The sequence below is a fragment of the Ostrinia nubilalis genome, chromosome 26 (assembly GCF_963855985.1).
Source record: "Ostrinia nubilalis chromosome 26, ilOstNubi1.1, whole genome shotgun sequence".
NCBI lineage: Eukaryota > Metazoa > Arthropoda > Insecta > Lepidoptera > Crambidae > Ostrinia > Ostrinia nubilalis.
Genome location: NC_087113.1, coordinates 2144697 through 2160682, shown reverse-complemented (window position 1 = coordinate 2160682; position 15986 = coordinate 2144697). Strand labels below are relative to the sequence as shown.

The window sequence follows — 15986 nt, the reverse complement described above, 5'->3', positions numbered from 1 at the left end:
AGTTGGCCACGTGCGTTCCTCTCTCGGTACCCAAATTGCCCCACTTTCTCATCATTCTCCAGCTCATTATCGCTTCGTATTCCCAGCTTCGCGTTGAAGTCCCCCATCACAACGGTAAAATGGGACCGGGAGCTATGTATGGCTCTGAAATATCCTCATATATAGTCTCCACTTCGTCGTCGGGGTGTTCCATAGTCGGTGCGTATACCTGTATGACCTTCAACGAATACCGTTTGGTGATTCTGAGTATAAGGTACGCTACCCTCGCCAAAACACTCTCGATCTGTACCACATTGTTGATAAGGAACTTGTGGACGATATACCCGACACCACCCTGGGACTGCTGGTCGCCCTCCCGGAAATAGAGCAGGTTTCCGGATTTGAGGATTATGGTGTCCTCCCCCTTTCTTCGGAATTCACATAATCCTACGATATCTCACCGTAACCTGCTCAATTCTTCCTAAAGTTCCATCAGCTTCACGTCTGTACGCAGTGTGCGAGCGTTAAAGGTTGCCAGGGCCTGAGGTCGTCGGTGTTGGTAGCTTGGCATCATGGTATGTGTATGTTCAAGTTATTAAATGTCAAGTTTTTTAAGTGTACAATACAGAATAAATATTTTTAAGTGCAGTACTATTTTATAAATGTACGTAAACATTTATGAAATACCTACTTTTTACTTATACATATGTATAGTAATCAAAATTAAATTATAAGTTTTTGAGTTGAACACGACTATGTGACCCCCTCCTGGCGCCAAAGCTGGATCCGCCCTTGGATCCATACCCTTGAAATTATTTCTTAGCGTAGATATATCCGATTGTTTACTGTCTGCGTTTCTTAGCGCAATCCATTCGATAGTTTATATGGATAGATCAGTAGGTTGCATTTCAAACACCTCTAACCGTAATATTTGTCTACAGCGCACTACCTAGAAGCGGAGCGGTTGCGCGGGCGGCCGCTAGGAGCGGTCGGCAAGTACCGAGTCCGGCGCAAGTTCCCTCTGCCCCGGACCATATGGGACGGCGAGGAGACCTCTTATTGTTTTAAGGTAAACATTTACTATCCATATTCCATAGGGATACTACTTGAAGTTTTCTGCTTTAAAATGCCTTGGGTGAGTTGGGTGGGAATCAAAATTTGATTCCTAATTTCTAAGTTTAAGGCAATGGCGTTATTTAAATTGGCGTTAGCTAAACTAACGCCCGTATTCACAAATGATGCTTGCTTAAGTGAAGCAGCAAATCGAACGCACAGCGTTGCATAAAGCTCTGTGATTGGTTCGTGTGTCAACCTGTGCGTCCACGCGCACTGTGAGACCTCTTAGTAATGTTTGTGAATACGGGCGTAACTGTATTGGCGACAGCATAGCAAGTTCACTGTGGCACCTTTTGAAGTTTTAAAAGATAAGGTTTTTTAACAAAAATGTATTAGTCTGATGTGTTATTCAACGCGTTTGGTTTCCTTTATACGAGTAGAAGGGTTACCTATAAGTTTCATGTGTAAATCTGTAGCATCGTTGCTTCCAAATAGATCAACCGATTTCGATATAGTTTTGGTTTGAAACTTCATGAAATGTGTTAGAATCGCTTATGTTATAGTAATGAGCAAATGTTTCTTTTGGGAGCTTTATGAGTATTGTCAGTTATCAATTAAATCACAATATTTCCAACTCTAGTACCAGTGTATTCACTCTAAACTTCTTCCAGGAAAAGTCCCGGTCTGTGCTCCGAGATTGGTACCTCCACAATCCCTATCCTTCACCCCGGGAAAAACGGGAACTGGCCGAGACTACGGGACTCACTACTGTTCAGGTAAGCGAGTTTATTTATTGAAAACAAACAGCTTACAATTACACTAATAATACAACAATGTCCAAAGCCTAAGGTTTCCGCCATAAGTAACTAAGGAGTTGATAAGGGAAGACAAGGAGTAGAAAAAATTGTAGGGAGCGAAGTTTAGTGCAAAGGAAAAAGAGCATCAGAGACCCCCAGTTGTGGCCATTGCACGCTTTTTGGTCATTTAGCTTGAAATTAGTAACAAAAATACTAATATTAAAAATGTTATTCATTAAATCTGAAGATGAATAGGTAGATTTTGACTTTGGCGTTTGTATTTCAACCAATTTATACGTACCTAAAATCAACTCAAGTCTTGAATCACTATCAGAATCTATTGATGTTTTTAAAAGGTTTAAGCGAGAATATAATAAACCTACAGACAGATGAGGCTACTTGCTTTATGTAGAGTTAAACATTTCACTTAATTAAATACCGTCTCTTCTCTACACAATTTTGGAAGTGAAATCCTCCTACCAAAGCTTCCAAAGTAATGAATCTCGATAATTAAGTATGGATAAATATTTTTTCTCGCCGCAACCTGACACTGGCCGGGAAGCCAGTGTCGGGTGTCCACCGCAGATCTGCTCGACTGCTGATGACATACATAATATGTACATAGTACATAGCTTACTGTGACTTGACAATGACCGATTCAGAGATGCTTTATGTCTTAAGATTCTTAGGTGTTACATAAAAAGTCAAATAGAGTCCTATCAAAGACTGTTTAATTTCAGTCATGATCTAAATAAGTATAGAAATCTACGCACAGCCCAAACCACTAGACGGATCGGGCTGAAATTTGGCATGCAGGTAGATGTTATGACGTAGGCATCCGCTAACAAAGGATTTTACGAAACTCCACCCCTAAGGGGGTAAAACGAAATCCACGAGTACGAAGTCGCGGGCGGCCGCTAGTTAAAAATATGTAAACATAACTGGATGCGGGCAGTGCAGGACGCATCGTTGTGGAATTCCTTGGGGGAGGCCTTTGTCTAGTAGTGGACGTCAACTGGCTGAAACGAACGAACGAAACAAACTATCGATTCAATATCAGACAAAGTCTTGAAAGTCATTTGAGTTTGAATCGAGTTTTGAGAGTAATTTCATATCATAGGTTTAATGGTTTCCTGACGATGAAAAATGGTCAAAATAGCTTTAAAAATGGGTCTTTATTCCCTTAGTGAATAAAGCAGGTCTAATGGTTACTTCTTAACAAATTGATATAAGTTTTACATTTGCAGGTTTCAAATTGGTTCAAAAACAGACGGCAAAGGGATCGGCAAGCAGAACACAAAGACAGGTGAGTGTAATTATGCATTAATTAATTAGTTAATTTGTTGTCAAAAAGACAAGCAAAATTAGGTTAACCACAGATTTACCTTTAGTTTATAAATCTATGTACCTATAGCGTTAACCCTAGTTTCATAAAGTAATAAAAGTAGACAGGCAAACGCTACGTCTAATTGAATAAAACCTACATGTTTGCGTATTTTTAAAACATTTTACAGTTACTTATTAGTAGGTACGAGTACATTGCTTTATTTTGATTGAAAAAATGCAATAACACTTCGTCCATGTTGCAGTTATTTATGAAGTTGGTCTAATCTTGAAAAGTACCGTTCTCTAGTTAGGATATTATGTTTCGCACAATATTCTAATGGTATCTGCTAGTTATTTTACTGGCTAAATTCAACGTTAGTTAACATTTAGTTGAAGAATAAGTAAATTATTATGACCGTTGTCGACTAGAAGCAATGTCAATACAGATACTACGCCAATTTACTAGGCGTTTCAAAAATCCTCTCAAAAATAAGGTTCAGTGAATTATTAAATATCCAGCTTGTTAACTACTTCGATAGCTTATCCGAATATGAGTTCCCCAGTGTCGTCCAGGCACAACACAATCAACAAAACACGGAAACAATCGAACAGGTACCTTGTCTGCCGCCGCGCTGCTGGTAGGTACTCTGTAGGACGCCGCCGGCCGGTAGTTAGGGCTTCGCCCGGTGTCTTCGGTGGTTCACTTGAGTCACTAACTTCAAGCAAAGTACTGTGGAGGCCTCACACACAAAACATTTCCAAAAAGTCACCAAATTTCACATTTCCGTTGGAGCACACAATAAGCGTGGCACTCGCGGAGCCGGCCCAAACGCGAGAGAGCGAGCTGCATAGCTTTCGTTCGGTTGCCGTCGTGGAGCGCGGCGCGGCGCTAGTGTAGTCGCGCGCGCTCGCCGTGTAAGTTTTGGCGGGACGGAGTTGGCGGCAGATTTAAATAGGTCCCGCGCAATCGTACCGTGCTCATTGAAAGTATGTGTGCCTGAACATACACTCCCCCCCGAACCAAGGTCGCCTTGGTTGACCTAATTACTAATAATTGGAAGCCTACCGAGTTTAGATACAGGCCGTAAGAGCCTGCCGTTTGCAGTCTGTACCTCTACTACTCGTATTATTTTGTCCTTGCCGGGTAAAAGTTTAACTACACGACCGCGTTTCCACTGTAAAGGTGGGTAATTATCCTCTTTTATCAAAACTAAGTCACCGAGTTTTATTGGCTCTGTTGTATCCGTCCATTTGTGTCTTATTTGGAGGGTATGAAGGTATTCGTCGCGCCATCGACACCAAAAGTGTTGTGAAAGACGTTGCAGCAATTGGAAACGATTAAGCCGGCCGATATGAACTTCTTCAAAATTGTACTCAGGCAGGGCAACCAAGGGCTCGCCGATCAAGAAATGTCCGGGTGTTAGAATTTCGAGATCATTCGGGTCTGAACTTAATGGAGTCAATGGTCGAGAATTCATAACAGCTTCAACACGCGTAAAGAAGGTAGTAAGTTGTTCAAAGGTCAACCTTTGTTCTCCAAGAACTCTACGCATGAGAGATTTAGCAGATTTAACAGCAGCTTCAAAGATGCCACCCATGTTTGGGCTGCTAGGTGGGTTAAATAGCCATGTGACGTGAGATTTTGCTAATTCTCGGCCTATTTCGTAGTTATGATCACGCAGATATACGAATAGTTCTTTTAGATATTTATCAGTTCCGGTAAAGTTGGTGCCGCAATCGGATCTCACAAGTGAAGGTAAGCCGCGACGGGAAACGAATCTCGTGAATGCGTCAACGAAGGCTTCGACTGACAGTCCCGTGACTACTTCTAGATGTACCGCCTTCACCGTTAAACACACGAAAACGCAGAGATAGCACTTCTCAACACGAGCGCTTCTTAACGAGCTTGATTTTATGTAAAAGGGTCCCGCGAAGTCCGTACCTACACTTTGAAACGGTCGTAATGATCTCACACGGTCTGGAGGGAGATCCGCCATCAATGGTTGAGCAAGTCTGGGTCGCGCTCGATAACACTGAATGCATTTAAACGTAACACTCCGAGTTACGCGTCTCACGGATAAAATCCAATAACTGCGTGACAATATTGAGGCCAAGGCATTGGCTCCTACGTGGCAGTGTGAGTGATGATAATATTCTACCAGACTTTGGGTAAAGGCACCCTTCCCCGGGAGTAGAATTGGGTGTTTCGCGTCAAATGGCAGGTTGGAATGGCGCAATCTACCACCCACTCGGACTAGCCCGTCAGTGTCAAGAAACAGATTTAATTTCTTTAAGTGCGACTTAATTTTAGAATTTGATTTTAAAGAATCTATTTCTTCTTTGAAAGCCTCCGCCTGAACTAAAAGAATAAGTTTTTTAAGTGCGTTCCTACGTTCCTCGACCGACAAATACTTGTTTTTATTAATTTCGTTTTTCTTTTGAATACCCTGTATAAAACGTAGGATAAAACCGGTTACATTTATTAGCTTATCAAATGAACTATATCGCTCAAGCAAGTCAAAGTTAACGTTGTCCTGTGATACTGCAACATTAGTAACTACAGTTTTTAATTTAATACCAGGTAGTGAACTTTCGGGAATATCCGGTTTGTTAGAAGGCCACTCTTCGGGTGGAAGACAGAGCCAGTCAGGGTTCCACCACAAGGAGTGGTTAAGCAGTTCGGCTGCCGATGTGCCACGCGAGGCCGCGTCGGCACAGTTCTTGTCGGTTGGTACGTGCCGCCATGTGATTGGGACTTCCGATGTTATTATTTTTGTTACCCGATTTCCCTCATAGACTTGTAATTTATGTGGTTGCGTCCGAATCCATGCCAACACTATAGTACTATCACACCATCCGAAAACATCATCAATGCGTATACCTACTTCGCTTGTTAGTGTATCATAAACATGTTTTATTAAATTTGCCAACAAAACCGCACCGTTAAGTTCCGACTGAGGTATTGTAACCTTTTTCTTAAGTGGTGATACGCGTGATTTAGCCAATAAAAGATGAAGAGATACATGACCGGTATCACTTACTGTCCGCAAATAAACAACCGCACCGTGGCCCGCCGATGATCCGTCACAAAATCCGTGTAAGGAGTAGGTATTATTTTTACTTCCGTGTATCCGTAAACGTCGCGGTATCGTAAGCCGAGTCAAGTTAGGTAAATCTGAGAGAAGATCGCGCCACTTCTGTACTAGGGCCTCGGGTGCAGGGGCATCCCATTCAACACTTTTACTGCTATCTCCCGTGCTTAGCAATTCTTGCAATATAAGTTTCGCGCGAAAAATTACCGGACATATCCACCCTAGCGGGTCAAATAACTTAGCTGTCGACGACAAGATGGTACGTCGCGTGACCTGTGTTTCGGTGGGGACATTTACCTTATATGTAAAACAATCCGTCTTTGGTTCCCACTGAACTCCCAATACCTTAATACAGCCAAACTGATCTTCTTTATCGAAACTACTAGGTACTTCACAATGATCTGACGGTAAGTCCTGTAACAACCGTGGGTCATTCGCAGACCATTTGCGAAGTTCGTAATTTGCCGTGGACATTAATGCAATAAGTTCGTCACGAACGCCTATCGCCTCCTCAATAGTGTCTGCGCCTCCGTTTAGGTCATCGACAAAACTATTATGCTTCAAAAGTTTAGCTGCTCTAGGATAAACCGAACCTTCATCAGCCGCTAACTGCTGCAAACACCGAATGGCAACAAATGGACTTGACTTAAGACCGTAAGTATTCGTGGTGAGGCTATAAACACCTACGGGATCCGTACTATGCTCTCTCCAGAGTATTAACTGATATTTTCGATCATCCGGGTGAATCCACGTTTGTCTAAACATCATCCTTATATCCGTAGTAAAAACAAAGTTGGGATATCTAAAATTCAAAATAATTTTAGTTATGTCATTTTGTAACTTCTCCCCCGCATACAAACAATCATTGAGAGCGAACCCGTTGGACGTCTTCCCGCTGCCGTCAAATACCACACGTATTTTAGAAGTGTCTCCCGAAGATTTAAAAACGCCGTGGTGTGCCAAAAAATAATGTTCATCCGAATAACTATGAAAATTAGCCTTTTCCATATGTCCGAGTTCTATGTACTCATTTATAAAGTTGACATATTTTTCCCGAAATTCCGGTTGTATTTTAAACCGTCGCTCTAAAGCTTGAAACCGCCGATAGGCCATCTGCCTAGAATCACCCAACCGATCGTGAGTAGGTATAAGCGGCAAGCGCACCGTGTACTTGCCGTCCGCACCGCGAGTTGTCGTGTTAACAAACAGCTGTTCACATTCCACATTCAAGGGATCCATAATTTTAACCAAAGGTGGCTCTTCCGAAGCCCAAAACCGTTCAACCGCTTCAATAAGTGTTATACCAGATGTATTAACCGAATAATTAACCGCCGCCGAGATTTGCCGTAAACCGATATTTTCAGACTTATCGCCTGCCGAAACCGAAACCGCCGAATTTTCATTTGAAACCGAAACCGCCGAATTTTTATTTGAAACCGAAACCGCCGAATTTTTATTTGAAACCGAAACCGCCGAATTTGTTAAAACCGAAACCGCCGAATTATCATTTGATACCGAAACCGCCGAATTATTATTTGATACCGAAACCGCCGAATTATCATTTGATACCGAAACCGCCGAATTATCCTTTGATACCGAAACCGCCGAATTATTATTTAAAACCGAAACCGCCGAATTATTATTTAATACCGAAACCGCCGAATTATTACTTAAGACCGAAACCGCCGAGTTTGTATTTAAAGCCGAAACCGCCGTGTTATCATTTAAAACCGAAACAGTGACGTCATTATTTGCCGGACCGAAAACCGCATAATCAAAGATAGTGTCTAACGCATACGGACCCCCAGGTCGCAACGTCAACTTGCCGCCGTTAATAACCTCCCCCAAAATATCACATCCGAAAATGATATCAATTTTTGTCAAACCCGTAATATCCGATAAATCATAATTTTCCTGATTTTTTACTACATAAGTTGTAGGTATTTTCATAACCACCGCCGAACAAGACAAATCTTTATTAAAGTTATCTTTAGGTTTAAAATTCAATACTACCATTTGATTATTAAGTTTATTATTACCACCTACACCTGAAATAGAAATTAAACAGCAATGTCGCTTCAAGCACAATGAATTAGCAAAGTCACTCCGAATTATTGTTATTTGAGAACCGAAATCTAATAGAACACGAGCTGGAACATAATTACCGTGAGCCGTTTTAACGTAAACAATAACAGTAGGTAATAAAACATTTTCGGTTAACTTAGGTTCGGATGAAACGACATTACTGTTACTTAATTGCTATTCGCAAGCATCCCGAGACTCCCGAGTTTGTCTGTAGCAGGGCGAAGCGGAGCGACGATGTGGCGCGGGCGAAGCGGAGCGACGATGTGGCGCGGGCGACTCGGTAACCGGCGGCGCCGCCGCCAGCAGCGTGCGGGCGGCCCTCGGCTCCGCTCGGCATGAACACTCGCGCGGCTCGACGCACGCCGACTGCGCCGGGGTGTTATTCTCAAAACATTCGACCGGGCGCGAAACGGATCGCTCGAAATCGTCATCATAATACCTATAGTTGTCTTCACATATTCCTACCGATACGTGACGAGCATTTTTGACAAATTCTTTGTTATTATTAATTGTTGAGCAAATCAGTTTATGGTGGCCCGAGTTGCCACAATATGCACACGGAATATTACGGTTACAAGAAGCCGCAGCGTGGTTACCGAAACATCTAAAACAACAGCCTTTTGATCTAACCCAAGCACGTCGTTCGTCACAAGCCATGTTTGAAAATTTATAACAATCGAATATTTTATGATTCGAGTTCGTGCAGAATAGGCACCCGCCGCCGGTTTGTTTACGTGAGCCCGCCGAGTCAAAGTTTGTCCTACGAAACCTCGTAATATTAATATCAGCTGTTCCAACCGTGTCCGAGTAGTTAGCGGTATCGATAAAATGACATTCATTTTGAAGAAATGAAATAAAAGTATCAAATTCTGGCAAGGTATTGCGTAAGCCGCCGTGTAATTGTTCATATCGAGTTTTTATATCGGAAGGTAACTTTGACAAAACAATAAATAAAAGTACATAGTCTTCGACACATAAACCCAAGTTTTTAAGTGACCGAGTACATTCAAGCACGGGGTTCAAAATGCCTACGCGCAAGTTTTTTGGGTTTGTCAAAGTAGGTAAATTAATCAAACGACCGAGGTAACGATCGATCAACATTCTTTTATTGTCAAATCTACCTTTTAATATCTCGAGAGCTGTATCTAAAGATTCGTCAGTCATTGATAAATGTTGGATTAAAGATCGTGGTTCTTTATGTACGTGTGTAAATAGGTAGTGATATTTCTCGGTTTTCGAGAGGTCTTTTCGTGATAATACTATGGAGTTAAACATGCTAATAAAACTGTACCACTCGAAAGTATCTCCGTCAAAATTTTGTAAATCAATTGCTGGTAATCTAGTATGTACTGAACTACTTTCCGTGGTTACATGAGAACCATCCTTTTGTGGGAATCTTAGTGAAATTGCCTCGAGCTCGTTATAAAAAATTGTAGCCGTTTTAAATTGCTCGCCATATTTGGAAATTTGCGACTCGTCTTCTAACACATTCAACAGACTCTCATAGGAGTTGGATAAAACCTTAAAATGATCATCCAATTTACGAATACGCGCAGTTAAAACCCCCGATGAGTACTCATTTGTTTTCATCATATCAACCGTGTGTGTAAACCACTCAAATTCAATTTTAAATTTAATTTCTTGAACTTTGGCCGCCATATTGAAATACAAAGTCTTTTCACAACACCGTGTAAAAATTATAAATTACGTAGAAAGCAAGAAAATAAACCGATAACCGTACCGTACTAAATAAAATTAGTTTATAACCGCCGAAATATGTGTACTTACTACGTAAAACCGAAAAATTACCGATAGAAAAAGCCGATAGGTACCTACTTAACCTCAAAAATCCCGGATCGATGGACCAAATTATGTTAACTACTTCGATAGCTTATCCGAATATGAGTTCCCCAGTGTCGTCCAGGCACAACACAATCAACAAAACACGGAAACAATCGAACAGGTACCTTGTCTGCCGCCGCGCTGCTGGTAGGTACTCTGTAGGACGCCGCCGGCCGGTAGTTAGGGCTTCGCCCGGTGTCTTCGGTGGTTCACTTGAGTCACTAACTTCAAGCAAAGTACTGTGGAGGCCTCACACACAAAACATTTCCAAAAAGTCACCAAATTTCACATTTCCGTTGGAGCACACAATAAGCGTGGCACTCGCGGAGCCGGCCCAAACGCGAGAGAGCGAGCTGCATAGCTTTCGTTCGGTTGCCGTCGTGGAGCGCGGCGCGGCGCTAGTGTAGTCGCGCGCGCTCGCCGTGTAAGTTTTGGCGGGACGGAGTTGGCGGCAGATTTAAATAGGTCCCGCGCAATCGTACCGTGCTCATTGAAAGTATGTGTGCCTGAACACAGCTTAGCTTTATCAGTTAAATCAGATTTGATTGTTTGAAAAGTAATAGATGTTTTATAAAATAAAGAGTGACTCACCTTGTTAATGCCCTAAATATGTTCTCCGCAGCACTGTGGTCCTCTTTTGTATCGTTTGATAGTTGTTCCATGCCGGTAACATCCTGATGGGAAGAAAAGAGAGATATTAGTTTAAAGGTCGGTAGGGCAGTCTGTCTGTAGATCTCCTGTGTGGCTAGGATCTACAGCTTGACGACCACTTTTTCCCAAGGGAAAGGCAAACGATTTAGCTATTGGACCTGCAACAAAATAAATCACAAGAAAATGCCTAGGTGCTTGAATATTCTTGGAGATTTCAAAAAAGTCTAAGCTGGGTTGCAACACCTAACTTTAACTATAACGATAACTGGTGTTTTACGGAGTATATGGAGGAGGATTGTATGGAGTTTGATAGATTTTGACGTTTGTTAAAGTTGAAGCAATAATTATGGTACAACTTAGCGTTTATTTATTGTGTTCAGTGTTAGTGTCAGTCAATCATAGTTATCTTGGTCTGTAAGATGTGGTGTCAAAGTAAGACTGATGTCAAGATGTCAGACAACTACGCCGTATCAACCGCTGATGGGATTTATTGAAAGACGTGTTTTAGCTGCCGAATGCTTTATTGCACTGATTATAAAAATGTTAGAACTACCAAAGTCCCAAATGTAGGTCAGGCGTAGCTGGCCAAAGTGCATGAATAAAATGCAAGTTAACAATAACTTACTTAATAATAAAAATGTGCGAGTTGACTCGTACATGGTCATTTCATAAAAAGTCCAAGTGTACAGTCTCTCCACAACACTGTACCGCGATGTCAGCGTGACACCCGACACTGTCAGCTTGTCAAACCGCTGACATGGCTCGAGTCTGTGACCGTGTTCTTTTGTATCGACTCAGCGATGGCAATTGTTTTTGGTTTGCACAAGCGAATTCGATGTCATAATAATCGAATATTTTAGTCATACAGGGTGAAAAATTGGTCTCTAATGTCAAATTAGTATTGCTAAAATCAAAACGGCATCTAAGTAATTAGAATTTTAAAAAAAGACATAATATTAATGAAGCCATTAAGTATAATATTTTTTTAATTTAGGTACATTTAAAAAGCGCTTTTATATGTCCCAATAAATCTATGAGCTGACTCTACCACTGCTTCGGGACAATCATACGGGCTAGGGGCAAGCCCTAAGAACTTTTCACAACTATTGAAACTCTTTTGAGCGAACACCAACTTATCCCAGCAATAACCAAGGCAACCAGAGCGAACGCTTGTCTAGACCACTTTTTCGTGAAAAAACCCGACCAGGCAGTCGGACTGGTCTGTATTACGGACATTACAGATCACTACACTTGCCTACTAGGATTAGCAGTCGGCCCGCCTAGAAATCCCATAACCCGTTTTCGACTCAAAATAGAAAATGAATCAGTTGTACACAAAATTTCAGGAGCAGATTGGACATCAGTTACTAAATGTCAAGATACTAATGAAGCAGTATCCGTATTGAGTAAAATCATAAACGACGCTATAGTAAGTAGTACAACAAAAATCAAAGTCAGCCGCTCGAAGTTCAATCTTAAACCGTGGATTACACCTGGTTTGATTAGATGCCAGAAACATAGGGATCGTCTCCACCTTAAAGCTAAGCAAAATCCGGAAAATCAAGTAATAGTCACATCGTACAAAAGATATCGTAACTTTCTAAACAGTATCCTTCAGAAGACTAAAAATACCTACGAAAACCAAAACTTAATTGCTAACAAAAATAATCCGAAGAAACTCTGGCATACAATAAAAGACATATGCCATTTAAACAAGCCTTTAAATAATTATTCCACTAACCTCATACAAAACAAAGACGATCCGAAATCCTCCGTAAACCAATGTAATAATTTCTTTGCGAATGTCGGAAAGGACTTAGCTGATAAAACTCTTAATAATATGTCAACTACTCAAGATTTACTAGCTGCTGCAATACCACCTCGACAGTCGATATCGAAATCATTCTTCTTAAATCCCACTGATGAAAATGAAGTCGACAACCTTATCGGGGATCTGAAACTGGATAGCTCCCCAGGCATTGACAAGTGTTCCACATTAATAATTAAACTTGCAAGAAAAGCCCTTGTACCACCACTAACACATATTTTCAACCTCAGTTTTGCTTCTGGTATTTTTCCTGAAAATTGGAAACTAGCCATTATCACTCCTATACACAAAAACGGAGATAAAACCAGTCCGACTAATTATCGCCCTATTTCCTTACTCACAATTTTCTCGAAAATGCTAGAAAAGTTGGTAAACAAAAGAATTGTCGCGTTCCTTGAGAGCAATAATCAAATACCTGATAACCAATTTGGTTTTAGACGCGGAAAGTCCACCGAAGACGCTGTAATGCTATTATCTAATACAGTTTCCAATGCACTAGATAACAACAAGGCTTGTCTGGGCGTGTTCCTCGATCTAGCCAAAGCCTTTGATACAGTTTCGACCCCTATACTCCTTCGCAAAATATACCAAGTGGGCATACGAGGTTTGGCATTCGACTGGTTCTCCAGCTATCTTTCTAATCGAAGACAGTGTGTTCGAGTGGGATCGGTAGTTAGTGATCAGGTTAAAGTTGAATACGGCGTACCTCAAGGCAGTATACTTGGACCCACTTTATTTACACTGTACATGAGTGACATCCCAGCACTACAGCTTGAAGGTGCAGAAACGCTTCTTTACGCCGATGATACGGTCTTGCTCTTTCAGGGTGCCTCCTGGAAAATCGCATATGACAATGCTGAACGTGGCTTGACAGTAGTTACTGATTGGCTAAAAAACAACCTGCTAACACTTAATGCCAAGAAAACAAAATACATAGCGTTTCATATGACAGCTCGTACACAACCACCTTCTTCAAACATACTCAAACTACACGCGCACACACAAAATACATCAATAAGTTGTTCTTGTGACGAGATAGAGAGGGTAGGTAGCATAAAATATTTAGGAATAACCATAGACGAGAATTTGTCCTACAAAGAACACATTTCCCAACTTTCTGTTCGTACCCGAAAAATGATATTCGTCATGAAAAACTTAAGAAACTCGGCCCCAAAGGAAATTCTGCTGTTAGTTTATAAGACCCTTTGCCAATCCTTACTGATGTACTGTATAAGAGTTTGGGGAGGAGCTGCTAAGTACTTAATGATCGAGCTCGAAAGAGCCCAAAGGGCAGTTCTCAAAGTAATGCTAAAGAAACCTTTCAAGTACAATACAGATCGGCTATATTCAGATGCAGGAGTCTTGAGAGTCCGTCAGCTGTTCATACTACGGGCTGCCACTGGCATGCACACTATCACCCTCAAGTCTCCTGAATACGAAAAGCTGTGTAAGCAACGAGTCTTCAAGATCCCGGTCCCAACAGTACGCACAAAATTTGCCAAACGTCACCCTACTTCTCTGTTACCGTTTTTATACAATAAAATCTGCCGCAAATTAAAAATTAAAACATTGACAACTCGCCAGGCCAAACTTGAAATAGAATCTTGGCTTAAAAACCTTGATTACCCGGACACAGAATGCCTTCTTACTTAAAGACTAAGAAACCTCTATCACACACACACACACACACACACACACACACACACACACACTCACAACACTTTACACACAACACTCAACACATATCACCCAACACACAACTAAATTTACATATTTTGTTAGCTATTAATAAGAATAATAAATAGATTTTAATTATATACCTATACCTACCTACATAATTACTTAAGATGTAATTTTACTTGTCATCCTTTAATAGAGACTAATACCATTATCATTAATGTAAGCTTTGTTACTATTATTATTATGTTTTAATCTTAATTTCTTATAGCAATAAATTGCCTGACTTGTGTGTTCTCAGACCCCAAAGTAAAGATCTTCTTGTAAAAACTAAAAGGCTCCTGCGACACAAGCTATGCTTAGTGCAGAAGCCGCTAGTCATAAGAATACTCTGTACATTGATTTAATGGCAATAAACATTTATTATTATGATACTTTTATCAGTTATTTTTAAAAGCTTTACAATATTCTTATTTATACGAATTGAGAGGTGCTAATATTTGGGACATTGAACACATTTTTGTCTTTTGTATAGTAATTTCTTCGAGTATTTATCTTAGTAACTTTAACTTTAAAAACAACCTGTATAGCAACAGTATCAGTATGTAGAGTCAAATTATAGGAACTTATGAAAGTCAAGAAAGCACTGATTTTTAATTTTAATGTTTTCATTAGTTGAAATGCAATTAACATTCAGTTATCAAATGTTTTTAAATGAAGTTACGTATTTGTAGAGACTTTATAGTTAAAACTAGGCCTTGCTCGTGGCTTTTCTTGCGATAAATATGGCTAAAAAAGAACGAAGCATCCCTTGCAAAAACACTTAAATTAAAAAATAATCTCCGGTATTCACAATTATTTTACTTAATACTAATATCCTTATCTTTAAACAATCTCTACCAGATTAAACATTGTCCATTCACACGTGTTTACGAACCCTTTTTTTGTAAGTCGGACAGATGGCTGCCGAAAGATCCAAACCAAACCTTCAGATAAGAGCATGTTCGTCATGTGTGGCTGTGTTCATCAATAGAAAGAAAGATACGTTTATTCCGATATTAATTTACTACAAAGGGACTTATACTAGAGACTTGGGACAGAATTACTTTAACTACTTTAGTTAGTATAATTTGTTTAGTGAAACGGCTTAAATTGATTACGAAATTCGTGTGAAATCCTACACATTAATTTAAACTTAGACATACTTAGATACTTACTTAAATCCCAATAACGTATCTGGTGATTAGTGAAAACGTAGGTAAGTATCTTTTATTGCAAAGTAATGTTTAGACTAGGCGCAGACCACCGATTTTTAGTTTGCCGATAGTTGGGCCCGATTTTAATTTGTATGAAGATTGAGTCAAATCAAATCGGTGTAATGTGCGCACTTCCATACATGTCCATACTGATCAACTGCCCGACTAAACTATCGGCCGACAAATCTTTATACTGAGACAGTTTAACCTCTTTTTGGGTAAAACATCATGCTATATTATTTTGGCAGAGTAGAATAGGACCACCCAAATTACTTCAGATCCTTCATTTGCCTCTGGTTAATTAAAGGGAGTCCTGATCCTGAGAAGATAAGCACGCTAAAGCTGGAAATCTTATAATTCAGAAACCTGGCCATAATTTCTAATTTCTATTGGTATC

The 15986-nt window shown here is 40.4% G+C and overlaps 1 protein-coding gene across 1 annotated transcript in view; it reads left to right on the top strand.

Moving 5' to 3' along the window:
- LOC135084416 (homeobox protein six1a-like) overlaps positions 1 to 15986 on the top strand; it is a 51002-nt gene that overhangs the window by 27066 nt on the left and 7950 nt on the right. The window contains exons 4-6 of the mRNA XM_063979201.1: positions 921 to 1048; positions 1707 to 1811; positions 3080 to 3138. Of these exons, the coding sequence (XP_063835271.1) occupies positions 921 to 1048; positions 1707 to 1811; positions 3080 to 3138 (292 nt within the window). The remainder of the gene's footprint in view (positions 1 to 920; positions 1049 to 1706; positions 1812 to 3079; positions 3139 to 15986) is intronic.